This window comes from Ursus arctos, unplaced genomic scaffold (genome assembly GCF_023065955.2).
Source record: "Ursus arctos isolate Adak ecotype North America unplaced genomic scaffold, UrsArc2.0 scaffold_5, whole genome shotgun sequence".
Taxonomy (NCBI): domain Eukaryota; kingdom Metazoa; phylum Chordata; class Mammalia; order Carnivora; family Ursidae; genus Ursus; species Ursus arctos.
The window spans coordinates 87056114-87074185 of NW_026623067.1; the positions used below are offsets into that span (position 1 = coordinate 87056114).

Consider the following 18072-nt stretch of genomic DNA (forward strand, 5'->3'; position numbering starts at 1 on the left):
TCCTTCAGATGTGACTGTTCCTTTTCTTTGAACACTTTTTAATTGGTTGCTTTTTAATTCTTGAGTTATAGGAGTTCTTTATATTTTTTGGATAGGAGGCCCTTAACAGATACATACTTTGCAAATTTTTTTTTCTCATTTTATGGACTGTCTTTTCACTTTTTTGATAATGTCATTTGACAAAAGTTTTTGACAAAGTCCAGCTTATCTGTTTTTCTTTGATGGCACATGTTTTTGTTGTCATATCTAAAACACCATCATCTAATCCAAGATCATACAAATTTTCACCTTCATTTCCTTCTGAATGTTTTATAGTTTTAGCTTATACATGTAGGTCTTTGATCCATTATTAGTTAATTTTTCGTATATGGTGCACGACAGAGTTCCAGATCCATTCTTTTGTATGTGGAAGCATATTTAATTTAAAATCTTAAAAAAGCAATGACTATGAAATCACTGTTTCTTTATTCAAACAAACATGTAAAAATTGGAACTTTAAAGCATATTTTTTAAATAAAATAAGGCAATTATTTGCATTATACGTAGGGAAATGAAACTAGAATTAATATTATTCCCATTGGACTTGTCATAGCTGTTTATTTCAACATTTTTAATAGTGTGGCTAAAATGTAGAGCTTATTTGAAGACAGTCTCATGGAATACTTTGATCAACAGTCTTGATGGAAGGGAGAATGTAAGGTAATTAGATGATACATGAATTCAGCTTTAATCCAATCTAGCATCTGATGGTTGATGTTTAATATTTATTGTTATGATCTGAGTGGTTTTTAAAATATGTTTGAATAGCTCTAAGAATGTGTTCTTTTTCTCAAAGTACTAAACGCCTTAAATAACCTTTCATTAGTACCTCTGGGCTCTGAGAACTACTCCACATCCAGCATCTTCCTCTGCTGCAGGAGGTTATAATTTTGCTTTGAGAACTGTTTCTCAGAGACCACTTCTGAAGTCAGCACCAGGGTTGTTAGGATTAATTGCATAATCTGGAAGCTTACTGGTAATCATGCATGTCCATTTCCATTGAAAGTCTTTCAAGCCACATTCTATTTAATGAGATCTGTTCTAATCATATCAAGAATACTTTCCTTTCTCAGAGTGTTTTACTGCAGAATTTCTGTAGTAAGCGGTTGAGCAAACAACTTGCTCCATCTTACAATCCCTTGTGAGTACTATGGTATCACTGTTCTATGGAATGATAACACCTTTCTAACAGTAGCACTCTTTGAAAAATGTTCTTTAAAACTAGAATAAAGCAAATCTTGGTCCAATAATTGTTCTCAAGACCTCAGAAAAATTATTAAATTATTCAACTCTTGAGGCACCTGGGTGGCTCAGTTGGTTAAGCATCTGACTCTTGATCTCAGCTCAGGTCTTGATCCCAGGGTGGTGGGTTTGAGCCCCATGTTGGACTCCATGCTGGGCATGGAGCCTACTTGAAAAAAAAATTTGTTCAACTCTTATTTCCTTAAAATTCATATTTTTCTATACCATATTGGCATATATGTTATTTCAATTTTAGAATTACTTTGTATGAGAATTCAGAAAATAAAAATTTTGGAAAATAAAGATATGCTTCTATTATATAAAAAAATATAGTAAATAAGATTTGCTGGTTTTCCTTTTTAGAAAATTAGAAAATTATAATTCAGCTATGTTTAAGTTGTACATCATTGTAATGTTATTATTCTAATGCTTGGCTTCCACCATTGGCATAGGGAAATGTAGTTCTTTTCATGCATAACATAATAAACTGCTTGTGGTTTTTAGTGTTCTCCTTCAAGCCTAGCAGAGCAGCCTTGTACTTCCTTTAACAAGGCATGTTGTTAAATTTAGGTTAAACACTATGTATTTTAAACCTTAATTGTCTTCCTTTATTCTTAAGGTTTTAACTTACTTCCCCTCCTTCTAGCCATTCCCACTCCCCAGACACTAAGATATAGAAAAATGAGAAATAAGGGAAAATAAAAATAAAAATTCTTGAATCATCTCACTACCATACATACACTGAATTCTCCTGCCTAGTTAGTCATGTTTAGGAAAACTAAATATTTTTCTCAGAATTGCTAGCTTTGAATCATTAGCATTATCACATATAATTTTTAAGAAAGGCTTATTGGATTTATTTTCTGTAACCTATAATTTCACTATATAGAGAGCACATCTATTCTTTCACATGTTTGACCAAATGCTTGAAACAAATGATCTGGTCATGTCAAACTGATATTGTATTCTTCACCGGAAATCTCAACTTACTGACAAATGTTTAAATTTATTAAGATATGACTCCTTAGAATGACCTGGTAATAGTTTTAGTTGATATGTGTAACATGAAATTAACACTGAATACAGTTAGTTGACTAAAATGTGTTATTATTGATATTGTGGCACATTTTAGATATAATATTGTATGAGCTTAAGGAAAGAATATTTGCTACTGAAAAAATAAAACTGTAGAAAACATGCAGTGAAATGATCCGATGAGAGAGAATGAATTAGAGTCACAAGTACAATTGGAAAAAGTAAATGGATAAAAATAATAAAGTGGAAAAAGAAATAGATTATTAATAAAGAGAAGAGCAAGGGAACTAAAGAAGCAAGGAAAAAAAAATCACTAAAGCCAGAGGAGATCACTTATTGGAAGAAACAGAGAACCAAAACCAAAAGACCTTTAAGAAAATATAGTTTGCTAGAGATAGTGTCTCTTATGAGAGATCCAAGAAGGTACACCAAAAGCCAATCAAGGAAATGGGAAGTTGTGGAAGTAAGGTATTATTCAAGTTTGGCTTACTTGTCTATCTTTTTAGGTAAAGTTTTGGAAAGAATTGCATGAAAATGCAAGTCTCTGATCAGAATGTAATTCTGACTAGTTATTATGCTGGACAACAGTTATTAGCTAAAGACTAAACAAACTCAGGTTCTTAAAAAGTACAACAAATTGTTAATCAAGAAATTTATGAATAAGAGTTTTGTTCCTAGTTTCACTGTGGAAAAGGAATAGTAGATGAAATATCGTTGTTTTGGTTAAAGGTATCAGTAATTTAAAAAAATGATCAGTTCTACTTTATTGCTAAAAACGTTAGAATTTATAGAATTACAGATAGGCCTTAGTGCCTCTTAAAGACAGACCAGTGCTCTAATTAATTTACGTACTGTTTGTCTAGACTGAGGCAATGATCATGAAGATCAAATATCTAGAATATTTTTTATTTTTCATTGTTTTAAGAATTAACTCATTTCATAAATTCAAGATGGGGTTATTTAGAAATTTGGAAAAATGTAGCAGGAAGAATATTATTATTCATATTCTCATTTTATGTTAAACGTTTGTTCAACCATCAAACTCTAAACGGAATAAAATATGCTTTCTCCTATGGTTACATTTTCCTTTCACTGAAAATAGTTTTTACTACTAAAAGCCAGATTCCTATTCAATAGACCTATTCCAACCTTTTGCAAGTAAGTGATTCTCTTACTTCTGATTGTATGATGTTTGATTACTAATCTAAAATTTTCCAGTGATATGTCACTTTAAATTTAAAGAGGTCTTTATGGAATTTTTAGAAATGTTTAAAATCCCAAATTACTTAGTCTCATTCCAGTATAATATTAAACTAGATTTGAAGTAATTCTTTTCTTAGATTATTAATGACTAAATTTATATAAGAATAGAAAAGAGAATTAAATGTCATTTTTATGGTTATTAAAAATTTTTATATTTGTGGTGAAGTTTTATTTAGCTTGTTCAAGCTCCTTGAGAGGTTTACTTATATGTTTTCCAAGTTGTTTTCTTTTCTTTTTTTTTTTAATAGTTTCTTATTTGGGTGCCTGATATTAATAGTATCCAGAATTTGATTTCTTTAAGATTTTATTACTATTTTTTAAAAATATTTTATTTACTTATTTATGTATTTATTTTAGATTGAAAGTGTGAGTGAGTGGGGGAGGTAGAGAGAGAGGGAAAGTGAGAATCTTAAGTAGACTCTGTGTGCTGAGCACACAGCCCGATATGGGGCTTGATCCCAGGACCCTGAGATCATGACCTGAGCCAAAATCAAGAGTCATATGCTCAACCGACTGAGCCACCGAGGTTTTCCCAAGATTTTATTTTTTTAAAGTAATCTCTGTGCCCGATGTGGAGCTCGAATCTCTAACCCCAAGATCAAGAGTCCCGTGCTCTACCAACTGAGACAGCCAGGTGCCCCTGATTTTTTTTTTTTTAACTTTTTTTTTTTTTTTTTGCCTCTCAAAAAGGAGTTCATCTTGCACTGAAATGTTTGCAATAAAGGCACACAAATTGGAGCGTCTGGGTGATTCAGTCAGTTAAGCTTCTAACTCTTGGTTTTGGCTCAGGTCACGATCACAGGGTTGTGAGACGGAGCCCCACATTGGGTTCTCCTCTCAGCACAGAGTCTGCTTGAGATTCTCTCTCTCCTTTCCCTTCTGTCCCTCCCCCTGCTTGAGTGTGTGCACTCTCTCTTTCTCTCTCTCAAATAAATAAATAAATAAATAAATAAATATCTTTAAAAAAGTAAGTGAAGTCGTACGGATTTTCATTACATATTTGGAAATTAGTCTGAACTAGGGTAAGAAAAAAAGATAGGCCCTTATTCCCGCCCAAAATATTTTCATTTTCTAGTATTGACTCCTCATTGCCTTTTCACTTAAATGAATCTTTTTATTTCACTAAGCCCAATATGTTTTTACTGGAATGTTCTTTAAGAACAAGGCCCAGGAAAATAACTGAACAGCTAGCCCAGTCAATCAGGGAAGCTTGTCTTATTAAATATAATTACTGTGTTAGATTAGCTATAACTTCAAAAAAGAAACCCCTCCCCCCCCCATATCTTGGGCAAAAATCTTAGATAACTTACTGACAAGGAAAAATCTTTTCCTACTGAGGATTAGAAAGATATATATTTGAAGTAAAAAGCTTCGTTTTCTTTTTGATGTAATTATGATGGCTCTTGGGATGTTGGATTTTGTTGCTGATGCATTCTACATTCTATTACTAACAAGCTTGCAGAATTGTGTTGGAATTTAATTGAAATTGTGTTAATAAAATGTTCCAATGCTTGCAAAGTCCTTATAAAGTCCCTGTAAAACCTGATAGACCCAGACAGGGCATATGTAGGGCCTTTCCCTGTGTATGTATGTATGTACACGCATGTAGACACGGATACACTCATAAACTGTTCAGCTTACACAATTTTTTCTTGAAGATCATATTTATTTGAGAGAGAGCACGCACACATGCTCAGGGGACATGGTGCCGGGGTGGGAGAAGTGAGGAGCAGAGGGAGAGGGACAAGCTGACTTGCACTGAGTGCAAAGCCCAACACTGGGCTCGATCTCACAACTCTGAGATCATGATCTGAGCCGAAGTTGAGAGTTGGAAGCTTAACTGATTGAGCCACCCAGGTACCCCCAGCTTATTCTTTATAATGGTATCAGATGTCTATTTCAAAGAAACTAGTAAAACCGAAGAACTAGTGTGTAATCCCTGTGATTTAGTAAAGTAAGTTCCTTCCCATTCACTTCTTTTATAAAGCAAACAAATAAACAAATACAGATGTTCTTGCAGGGTGATTTTTTCCCCCAAACATATTCTTCACATTCAAATCCTTAAATGAATTTCTCGGTGTTAGCTGAGCCTTTGTACTTAGATGCCCTTCTGATGTAATGAATTCTCCAGGCTCTGCATTTTACTGTTCTAAATAAATCAACATTTGGGAAGATAGGTTGAATAGGACAAGAAATCAAGCCACGACATCCTTGTTTGTGACGCCTTTCTAATATGTAGACCTTCTTGAAAGATAATGATGAAAACAAGTTCTTTGCAAGGAGGTGACATTGAATTTCTTATTTTATTGATTTTTTTTGGTCAGAAAAAAAAAATCAATAAAACACTTTTGCCATTGGCAACACTTGGAAATATTTGTATTGTAGTAAAAAATTTGGTGTTTGTTATAGTGAAATACAGTGTAATAAAATTTTGGAAAAGATATATTTAATAATTTTGACAACCTATTTTAAGAATTATGAACTATCAGTTTACACAAAAATTTAATTTTGTGTGGATTATGCATTTGTTTTTACCTCATACTTGTGACTGGTTCTTTATGTAATTTGTTCTTTAAATCCATTTTTGGGAGCACTGATTAAACATTTTTGAAATATTGTATTTATCATAATTAGTGCTAAAGGAAAAGCTTATTTAGCTTGCAAAAAATTTCTGTGTAAGTCACACCATGTTTAGAATTAAGGAATTAAGTGTATGGTAAGTGGAAGAAGGAGAAACTAAAATGTGAGCTCTTCTTTGAAATCCATTTGGGATTTTTCAAGGTTCTTTTTTTAAATCAATAGAATGGGTTTTGGATAATGTAAAATGGAACTTTGACCTATAAGTTTTGGGCCTCTTCAGTGGTACAAAACAGTGAAGGCTATCTTCAGAACTAGTTTTCATTTACCACAAAGATGTCATACTTTGTCCCTATGTAGAGTTCATAACATCAGCCTGAGAAACCGTATGTGTGAATATTTACCTTTCATTTATTATTAATTCTAATTTCTCCAATTTATAAATTACTTTCTCATGAGACATTGTGCATATTATATTCTAACTATCTTAAGACTTAGTGCACATTATTGTACCTTACCCATACAGTACTCTTAACCATCTGGGGCAGTTTAGTTCTTTGGATGATAAAAATAAACTTTTACTTACAGCTAGAAAATGTGCTTACATCTATCATCAATTAGAAACCTTTCATGGACATGTAACTCTCTCCTTAGTTATCTGTTATTTGGTATTAGCATGTGGCCTCCTAAAATAACAGATAATCTGCTTTTCCTGCCATGGTTGTGGTTTATAGTCCTCTCTTGTTTTTGCCACATGTTTATAATTTTGTGTTGGTGATTTCTAGTGATGCTCTTTCTCCTGAGGCTTTAGTGGCCTTTGCTGTGCAGGATCAGGACCAGCCGTGTGGCAGTGGTAATGTCTAAGCCAGTCAGGGGAATGAGAGTAAGAATGGGAAGGCACAGCAGCAAGGGAGCATCAAATGAAGCCTTAGATATTGCTTCTGGAACATATGACATGGGCATTCTACAGCCTGTGTCCTTGAAAGTTTATTCCATAAAAATAATTAACTTTTAATTTAAATAAAAATGAAATTGTTTTGTGACAAATTTCTCTGATAATACTCCCTTTTATCATAATTCTCTGGTTGGCAAATGTCAAATATGTGGATTTCTTTTATAATATGGTGAATAAGACTATAAATTCTAACACTAAATGCTAGTATTGTGTGCATCTACATATGATAGAATATAAACTTGAAGTATTGAAAGATATGTATTTGAGCTAAACTTCAGCACCAGTGTTCCAAGAGATATATTCTTTAAAAATTATGAAAAATTCAGATTCATCACAAAACTTTTAATTGGTTGATTAAAAAGAGGAAATTCTGTAAGAAGTATATATAATTGCTATGAATTTTACCAGGAAGAATTCCTGTTTTCTCTAATGTATTATTTATTTGTTTTTTTTCTCAATGTTTGCTCAAGTTCTCTGATACGATCCCTGTAAGTGAGAAGCCCCTGGCAGAACAGGACTGGTACCATGGAGCAATTCCCAGAATAGAAGCGCAAGATCTATTAAAACAACAAGGAGACTTCTTGGTGCGAGAGAGTCATGGGAAACCTGGTGAATATGTCCTTTCTGTATATTCTGATGGACAAAGGAGACACTTTATCATACAATTTGTTGATGTACGTTTCCAATTGAGTTTATATGTATATTTTGATGTAGTTTATTATGCTATAATTATAATAAAATGATGAATAGTTTGTGATACATACCCAAAACATTTTATGCTTAGTACTTAATTTTTTTTCTGAATTCCTTCAGTACAGTGTGCCAAAATTCACTAAAATGTTACTCTTACTAAGGACATATGTATTTTAAGATATTATAAATTAAAAGTAGTTGTTATAAATTTAAATTAAATTTAAATGTATAACCATTTAATATATATATTTTTAAAGATTTTATTTACTTATTTAGAGAGCACAAGCAGGGGGAGGGGCAGAGGGAGAGGGAGAGAGAGAATCTCAAGCAGACTCCTAGCTGAGCACAGAGTCAGATGCAGGGCTTGATATCACAATCCTGAGATTATGACCTGAGCTAAAATCAATAGTCAGAAGCTTAACCAGCAGAGCCACCCAGGTGCTCCAAAAATTTAAAATATTTTAAGTTAAACTTGAACATTAAAGCTATTTTAAATTAAAAATTAAAAAATATGATTATCACAATTTTTCCTTTTTTTTTTTTTTGGATAAATTTAATAACGAATTTTATGCTCCCGAAACTGGCCCTTGAAATTGCTGTCAAAAATGTATCATGAGAGGGGCACCTGGGTGGTTCAGTCAGTTAAGTGTCTGCCTTCAGCTCAGGTCATGATCCCAGGGTCCTGGGATCAAGTCCTGCATCGGACTCCCTGCTCAGTGGGGAACGTGCTTCTCCCTCTTCCTCTACCCCTCCCCCAGGTTGTGCTCTCTCTTGTTCACTCTCTCTCTCAAATAAATAAATAAAATTTAAAAAATGTACCGTGAAAGATTTTTAAGAAATATGTTATTAAATAGGGATGATGAAATTCCTTACTAAATGGAACAATGATAGTTGAATTAGCTTTATTATTAATTTAGGTTTAAGGCTCCCTCCCCTTTATGTGTAAGTTATTGCTTATTGGCATTAATAAACAATAAATAGAAATAGATGAAACATTTTTAAAGTGACTTATTCACAGTGCTTCATATTACTAATACTAATTTATTGAAGTTTATTTAAGTACTGCTAAATTGCTTCTTAAGTTTGTTATATTCTTGATTAAGCATTGAACAGATGTTCAATCTCAAAATTTTGTTTAATTTTACCTACTAAGAAGTTTTTAATATTTTTGGCATATGAAGGCCTCTATTTGTCATTTTTTACTCTAGCATTTCAAATAGCATGCAATTTCAAGCTGGCTATCTAAGATTTCAGTTTATGTCCAGGTACTGGAATGATACTAATTATCTTACAAAAAGATTGAACCGTTATCATTAGATAAAGATCAGAGGGTTTTAGGTAGATATGTATCTACAGATCTTTCTCTATGTATATATCAATGTATCTATCTATAATTTTGAGGTGGAATTCACATACCATGAAAGTAACCATTTCAGAGTATAAAGTGGCTTTCATATATTCACATCTAGAAATTATATTGAAATGAAGATGCCATTCAGATGGGTTAAAAGGAATAAATCCATTAAAGTGTATATTATAATTTTCATAGCATTATTACTTTTGTGTAGTATTCGGACTTCAGCTTCAAAATCATATTTTCCTATGTTTGTACATCCAACCTACAGTTTCTAGTAATATGTCATTCCTCATTTCCTTGGCAAACTCTTATAATTTGTATATGCCTTTAAGTTATGGATGTAGATAAGCTTCCCTATTCCAACCTGGGACCATGCTGGCAATATTTATAAAACAGTATGAGAATTGTAAAAGGAAAGGTCATAGGTAAAGTATAAACTAAAATTTTATGTGAATGTCTCCCTCTATTTTCTAAGCTCTAAAAGTTACTATTTTAAAAATACATCATACATTAAACAAGACTTAAGTATTTCCCTTATTATCACTTATAGTTTAAAATGTAATAGTAGGAATTTAAATTGCTATTCTTAGAAACAAAAAGGAAAGGGTCTACTTGCAAATTATCACTTGTCTTTAATATTTTCACTGTGTTTTAAGTGACTAAAATGAACAGCATAATATATTTTGAAAATAAGACATTGTTGCAGGTTCCACATTTGAAGATTTTATTCAGCTTCTTTCTGTCATTGAAATTTTGCAAAGATCTCTATTTAGGATGAGAGTGCTAGTATTTCTATGAATGCCTCAGGTTTTCCACTGCCTAATTTTATTTAGTTAATTCTTACTATATAATGTTATGCCTTCATTCAGTTGAAAATAGGAGTTTTGAGGTGATCTAGACTTTTGGGAGAGTTTTTAATTCCTTTTCATTTTGTGTGGGTAAATCTTCCATGAGCTAAAATTATCCCATTTCCCTCCTCATATGCGTGTTGCCTGAAAGGGGCCAATAAATGGGGGAATTCATTATCAGATATTTAATGGTTGCCTATTAAAGTCCAATCAAGGAGTTTATAATCTAATAGTAGATTATAAAAAGCTGTACATAAATGAGGGGATAGGTGTCCTAAGAGAGAAAGACATAAAGAAAGATGAGATTTTAGAAAATGAGAAAAATACCAAATAATATGAAAAAAGTGTTGAACTTGTTATCATAAGACTTCGGAATCCATCCCTGTTTTGCACTTTAGAAGAGCCATGGTTTGGAAAGAAATGGGATTAATAGCCTGTATCATGATCGTGGGAATCAAATCAGTTAATATATATTTTGTAAAGTATAAAGTGCTATGCAAATATTAGACATTTTTACCATTAATGACTTTATTTGAGAAAAAATACAAATGTATTTTGTAAGAAATATCCATGTAATTGGAAAAGTTAATTTAAAAAATGTCTTTTTGGTTTCCAGGAGATTTATTTGTGAAATTTAAATAATAATGAAAGTGTTGTTTTAGAATTTATACGTTTAGGTCTGAAGTATTCATTAATCACAAATGGTATTTTTAGCAACATTGTCAACTGCAGCGTAGGATGGCAATTATTTTGAAGCTGGGTTTTTTTGGTATGCATCACACAGTTACTCTTTAACATGCAGTGAAACTCTGCATGCTGTGAACATTATGTGAACATTATGAATGATCAAGATGGACACAGATACTTTCAATTTTTACATTTTTTACTATTCTGGCAGAGAATATCTATCTTTTGTGTTAGCTCTTCAAGCAAGAAGGGTTGTACTTTTTATTGGACACTAAATATATTAATTTCATAAAGCCAGATAATATTAAGCATATCTGGGAGCATCTGAATCTCAGAGTAATTCTAGCGTTAGTCACCGACCTGTTCCGTAGTTACCAGCCTGGTTAGGGTGTTTGATGTAACAGAGTTTGTACCTAAACATACTTAGAGTTTGTTCCTAAAACTGTTTATTTTGTGTCATAAATGTTGATAGAATTTTCGTAGAGATTTACATAGCCTTGTTACATTTGATAAGTAAATATAAGCAAATCCTCATTTTTGTGTGTGATAAAACAAATATACATGTAGTAAGACAAAAGTGCTCCAGAAAGGTCTTATTAGTAATGGGAAAGTGCTCAGTTATAATTCTCTAATTTATTTATATGACAGGCATTTGCTAAAAATCCATTTTTGCAAAGTACCATCTTATTCAGTGTAAGGAGATGAAACTGAAAAATGTATGGCTTATTTCTCAGTAAACTTGAAACCTAGTCAGTGAGACATTGGTAGAATTCATGAACAGAGAAATATTAAAGATGCAGAATTAGGGATGATTGAAATTTGAAATAATATATGGCGATGAATTTGAAATACATTTGAAATAAGATATTTCAAATAAAAATTTGAAATAAGGTATGGTGATGAATTAAAAATAACAACATAATAATAAATATTTTAAAATAAAAGAAAAAATCCTCTATGTAATGGCATATCATCATCTTTTATTTCTTTATCCATTTATTCAGGAAATACTAATTAAGTGAGTAGTGTGCTAAGCCGAGGGATATGAGTCAATAAAACAAAAATAACCCCAAAGTGGAGGTTGTAATTATTGTGTGAAATTGGGTAGCTCAATGTATTGAATCATTGATTGATTCAACAGGTATTTATTGGATGTCTATTATGTGCCAAGTTCCACTTCGAGCTAGTACATTAGTCTCTGCGTGTACCAGACAAGTTTACTTTGTTCTGTTCGTGTCGCAATCTCTATGCTCTTTGAACTACATGTATTTTTAAATTCATGCCATGGGTCTTAAGGAAGGCTAAGTGAAAGTGAGTAAATCCCACACTTGTTTGAATGACGGTTGATTCCAAGTTTGTGCCTTATTGTTGTATTTTTAGAGTTTTTTCACTATTCCTATCCTTCAAGGACCCAAGAGACGGCAATAAGTAACTTGAAGTCAAAGTGAACTGTCATAAGATATAATTTTCGGTGTCCCTGACACACGATTACAGACTTAGGAGACTTTCTTCTTAATAATTAAACAAAGCCTTTCCAAACCTCATTAATATTAATTTCCAGGAAATACTGATTGAGTGCGTACTTCAGGCCCAGGGATATAACTGTGGAGCTTAGAGTCTAGGAGGGAGGCTCACAGTCGCTCGTAGATCACATGTTATATGTAATTATAGGCCGTAAAGTAGTAATTATAAAGCTGTGAAGTAGATAGACATTGCTATAAAAGCTCTTAACTGGGAAGCTTAAGGAAGTTAAATTTGAGACAACACCTGAAGAATGAATAAAAGTTAACTAGGAAAAGACATACAGAAATCTTATTAATACTATTTCCCAAACTCTCCAACAATCCTTCCTGTGTATTGGTTTATGAGTTCCTTGTAAGTATTCCATGTGCCATTTTTATTTGAGAAAGCTAGAGCTTATGTTTTATATTTTCATTTTTAGGTATTTCACCACAAAAATATTTAGACTTTTGTTTTTTATTTAGCTTATTCATCTCAGCCGCGTCTTTCAGAAAGCTTTCTTGCTTGCTTGCTTGTTGGCTTGCTTTTCCTTAAGTCTGCTTGTTCTCAGTTCTTTTCCAGGGAATCTACGCAGGCCTATTATTTCAGATTATACATTCATCAAATCCCCTTCTCATTTTTATGTGCATCTTACTTCTTTGTATAATAACAGTACTCCGGAAGTATGTATAGCAACAAAATCTGATTCTGTTTTTTTATGTGTTTTTCATCCATATGCATGATTGATTCGTAAGTAGCACAGTGATAACTCAAATAAATTCTAGATGTAGCAAATGTTTTCATAACACCACCTTATGGGTTCCATGTATATTCTTTGAGTTTTTTTGATATATTCCAATTATGGGATCTATATAATTTTTGTTTTACAAAATTTGAGTTCTATATTTGTATTCATAATTTATTTTGATGACATATTACATAATACGTAATCATGTAATACAAATGACAATCAACAAAATGATCTTTGTAGAAATTTGCAAAAATTTATTCTATATTACTATTTTTTATTGCTTCTGTTCGAATTCACTTAAGAGATCATTAGTAGCAACCTGAGCCCAAAGAAAAGTGTCAGATTTAAAGATTAGTCTGGATTCTCTGTGTTGTATTATTGCTAAAGCTATATAGAAAAATTTAAAAAAGAATCCATTTGTATGTGAACCAAAACTTCATGTCACCTGAGCTACAAGAAATTTATACAGATTTGTAACAAGGTCAAATTACAATATTCGGAATTTTGAAAGTATCAAGAAACAAGTCGTCAAAGTTTTTGTGACTGTGCTACTCTTGACCTTAGCTTGAGGCTTAGCTGAACTTTTTAAGCATATGTCATCTTAGCATCATTTTGAGATTCGTTACTTTATCTTCATCATTAAGAAAGTGAGTTAACTCGTTTTGCACAGTTAGTACTCTGAGAACTTGACTGATGTCGAACTGATTGCTTTAAAGGATAATTGCTAGAAATCAGTTTATTTTGTCCCATGAAGTAAATACTGCTGCTTGCATCACTCACTGTCTATACCCATCATGATTACTATGTCAATGGCCGAAAAGTCTCTTTAACTTAAAAGCTAGATAGGTTCTTAAATGAAAATCCCCATTATTACATTCACTGTTTCTCTGGTTATAGAGGTGTGTCAGAATGTTATAGAAGACATTATGTTATGACACTAGTGGCTGATTTGAAACTTGATTCTGTATAAATTTTATCATGTTACTTACTTTTTTTTTTTTTAAGATTGTATTTATTTATTCGACAGAGATAGAGACAGCCAGCGAGAGAGGGAACACAAGCAGGGGGAGTGGGAGAGGAAGAAGCAGGCTCATAGTGGAAGAGCCTGATGTGGAGCTCGATCCCATAATGCTAGGATCCCGCCCTGAGCTGAAGGCAGACGCCCAACCGCTGTGCCACCCAGGCGCCCCTAAATGTTTTTATTTCTTAACATAGAGTTTTCTTAGCACATTCATGTTGGTATCTGTACACATCACCTGTATATGTGTGGGCAAGCATTTTGTGAACAATCAGAAGTTTTTATTATATTACGTTGCATTCCAGTGCTTCCTGCATTGAAAAGTATGGCCAATATGATATTTTTTATTTGCTAAATTTGTTGCTATCAATTCAGTCATATGATAATTGACCTGCATGTCTACTTGAAATATGAAGACAAGAGAAGAGGGGTTGTGACAAAGTTTGAGAAAATGTTACTTACCTAATGTCATGAAACCACAAAGTGCAAGATTTGAGCATGCCAATATTTGCAGTTTTGTCACTGTGCATTTTAATTCTTTGTCAGTGGTGTGTAAATAATTAGGTGCTTTTGGTGAAAGAATAATACATGAATAACCCCGTAAGAAAAATACCAACTACTACTATATTGATAAGTAGGAAATAGTGATCATCTGAGGTGTTCTTCAAATATTTATTATTATATTGCATATAATATAATAGCCTCAAACTTTTGACATTATTTTTGATCTTGGAAGCTTTATCAGATGGGACATATATGTAAACATAATGTAAAAGCATTTCTTGTTTATTAACTCAAATGTATCTCATGCATTCTTTCCTTTGGTTATCACTTAGCAAAATGCATTCCATGTCTTTGTTAGTTTTTCATTTTTTTCCTTTTTTCCTCTTTTTTAACAGTTTGAATTATGTTTAGTCATTATAAAAATTAATTTCTTGATGGAAAGTTGAAAGTTTTAAGCATGTTGGAGTTTTATCTATTTATTTTTACTCTCGCCATCTTAACCATTCAGTAGTATTATATATATTCATATAATAGTTTTTCTTAGTGGAACTTAATTTATTGCTGAATGTAGTCTTGCTGAAGCAATGTCTTCATATTTATTCTACTTTGTTGTTCTTTCTCCAGAATCTATATCGATTTGAAGGCACTGGTTTTTCAAACATTCCTCAACTTATAGACCATCACTATACAACAAAACAGGTCATCACTAAGAAATCAGGTGTAGTTCTCCTGAATCCTATTCCTAAGGTAAGTGCATTTATGTGTGTGCGTGTGTGTGTGTATTTTAAATGTGAGTTAACATTTACCACAACAAATAGAGTTCTTAGATTATATATAAAAGTTTGGAACCAAAAGGGCTCTGTGATTACCACTGGTACTAATGTGGAAGCCTAGCATTTCCTTGGTTTTATTAAGATGGGTTGCCTTTTTATTCAGTGTTTGTTGGGTTACAAATGGCCTATTCTTTGTTTTGTTTTGTTTTGTTTCCTTCCCAGTTTTCCTTAAAAGACTTGAGGGTTTTTTGGGGTTTTTTTTACACCTTAGAAGGTTCAGACTTTGAGTTTATAAAAGATTTTAAGATGTAGAAGTCAAAGAATATGTCCAGCAATTATGAGGAAATTAGAATTTTAATTTTTAATGTTAACTTTACAATATATTTAACACATTAGAAGTTTTAAAAACTACACTACCTTTCCCAAAACAGTAAATCATAAGTTTCTTATGTGGAGCCGTCACGTCAGCTGGGTGAGATTGTTCTAGGTGATTTTCACCTCTGAGATCTAGCACAGAACACATTACTTTCATGTGCTCTAGGAGATTTGTGAGGTAAGGAATGGGTATGAAGATGGCTTGTTTTTTAAGGTAAAGCCTATGGGGCTTGGCCCAAAGTGGAGCAATGGACCTGGCTTGGCTTCTGAGTACTTCTGATGTTTCAGAACTTGAACTCGGTTAGTCAAGAGCCCTTTTTTTTGAGGCCGTCTACTGTGAAGAACAGCGTAGCCATAAACAGCCAGAAAACCTGGCAGGTTAATATCTGCTAATTCAATTTTTATATATCTAGGGATATATATGAAGCAAGTGTTATTCCCAAGATTGCTAATGGGTAATCCAGATTCTGCTAAAGAAATTAAAAAAAAAAAAAATCAAAACAACTGTTATACTATCCTTTGTTAGTCTAGAACATAATGTCTGTATTTGTACTCCCATTACGTTACTCAGTCATTACTGAGGGGCTGAGCTTTAACATTGCTTTCACAGATTTTTTTTTTTTTAAAGATTATTTATTTATTTATTTGACAGAGATAGAGACAGCCAGCGAGAGAGGGAACACAAGCAGGGGGAGTGGGAGAGGAAGAAGCAGGCTCATAGCAGAGGAGCCTGATATGGGGCTCGATCCCATAACGCCGGGGTCACGCCCTGAGCCGAAGGCAGACGCTTAACCGCTGTGCCACCCAGGCGCCCCTGCTTTCACAGATTTTGACAGTCAGTTGCTAAACACTAGTTCTGTGGCTAGGAAATTGGCCTTCTTGCACAATTTTCTAGAATTATAAGATTGGCCATTCTTCATTTATATTTTTTCATTTGCTATTTCCATTTTAATTTCAGAAAACCCTATAAAAATTCTCCGTTAGTTTGAAGCAGGTTGCCACATTTTTCTCCAGAAAAACAGAGAAGTCTGTCAATGTTTCCTCTTCCATCAATGAATAACTGCTGTTGTTCTGCAGAATTCTAGGTGTTCTTTTTTTTGATAAGGTGATCTATTCCCATGGCCTCATTTACTATTTATATCCCAGAGGCTTACAAATTTATATTTCTAGCTTCCATTTATGTCTTTCCCAAAAGATGTTTGTAATAGATTTTTCTACTCTTTACCTACAACTAAATTTAACACCTTTAACTCCAAAATTTGTTCTTCCTTTTATAGTAAATGGCACAAGTGTTCCCCACTATCCAAAAGTAGAGTGTTCCTCTGAAACCTTTTGTAAGCCAAAATGACATAAAGCAAAGAAGCAGTTACCATTTTCACAAAAGTGAAAAATCCTCTTTGAATTTCTTTTGGTTAGCAAAAACAGGTACTAATGTAAGTCTTTTGTAAGAGTAGAGTGGCATAAAGCAAACTTTTGGATAATGGGGGAAACCTATACCACCAAATACTTAGCTGCTTGAACCATAAATGTAGGGGTTGTCTTCAACCTCTCCTCTACCACTACCCTCCCTCTATCGCTGTAAGTGACAGGAGTTTTGTATCCTTACCTGTACATGTAAAAGTATGAACTTTAATTCCAGTATAATTCCAGCATGAAATAAAATTCAGTGCAGTGAAGAAACTTTTTACGCATGTTAGGTCAACAAGATATGCAGCTGGGTTTTCAGGGATATCGATATCCCATTTTACAGCCAACCAAATATTTGCATTTTCTACTAGCGGAGGCAGGTCTAAATTGAGAGACCAAAGCCATACAAGAGGCACTTAAAAGTACAGCTCTGGGCTTGAATAAGAAAACATAATTTCAGGGGCGCCTGGGTGGCTCAGTCGTTAAGCGTCTGCCTTTGGCTCAGGGCGTGATCCTGGCGTTGTGGGATCGAGCCCCACATCAGGCTCCTCCACTGGGAGTCTGCTTCTTCCTCTCCCACTCCCCCTGCTTATGTTCCCTCTCTCGCTGCCTGTCTCTCTTTCTGTCAAATAAATAAATAAAATCTTAAAAAAAAAAAAGAAAACATAATTTCAAATAAAGCTATATCCTTCTCTATATAAAGTTTTCCATGAAACGAGCCTAGATAAATGGAATAGATTCTGTGGACTGTTAACATGGACAATTGTTCTCTTTCTCCCAAACCCCTAACACTGGCTGTGGAGCTGATTATCTCATCATTTTATATAGCACTAGCTATGAAAATAACTGTCGACTGAAAGCTATAGAAGATTAAGGAGCTATGTATGATTGTTTTATGAGGTAGAAATTTAAAGTTTATTTAGCCGACTATTAACCTGATCTAAAGAACTGGTATTTGAAATATGCAGATTATTATCTGTTTGTTGTAAATATTGTTATGCAAGTTATTTAATGAATCATATTATGCTTTTAAAAGAAAAGCACAAAG

General features: G+C 33.1%; 1 protein-coding gene across 10 annotated transcripts in view; it reads left to right on the plus strand.

Annotated features, from left to right (window-relative positions):
- FER (FER tyrosine kinase) overlaps positions 1–18072 on the plus strand; it is a 432712-nt gene that overhangs the window by 192626 nt on the left and 222014 nt on the right. For 9 of the 10 annotated variants that reach the window (XM_026498484.4, XM_026498483.4, XM_026498481.4 and 6 more), the window contains 2 exons: positions 7582–7785; positions 15094–15216. In XM_026498484.4, the coding sequence (XP_026354269.1) occupies positions 7582–7785; positions 15094–15216 (327 nt within the window). Of the gene's footprint in view, positions 1–7581; positions 7786–15093; positions 15217–18072 lie in introns of those variants that run through there. The other variant, XM_044383972.3, reaches the window with a different exon arrangement.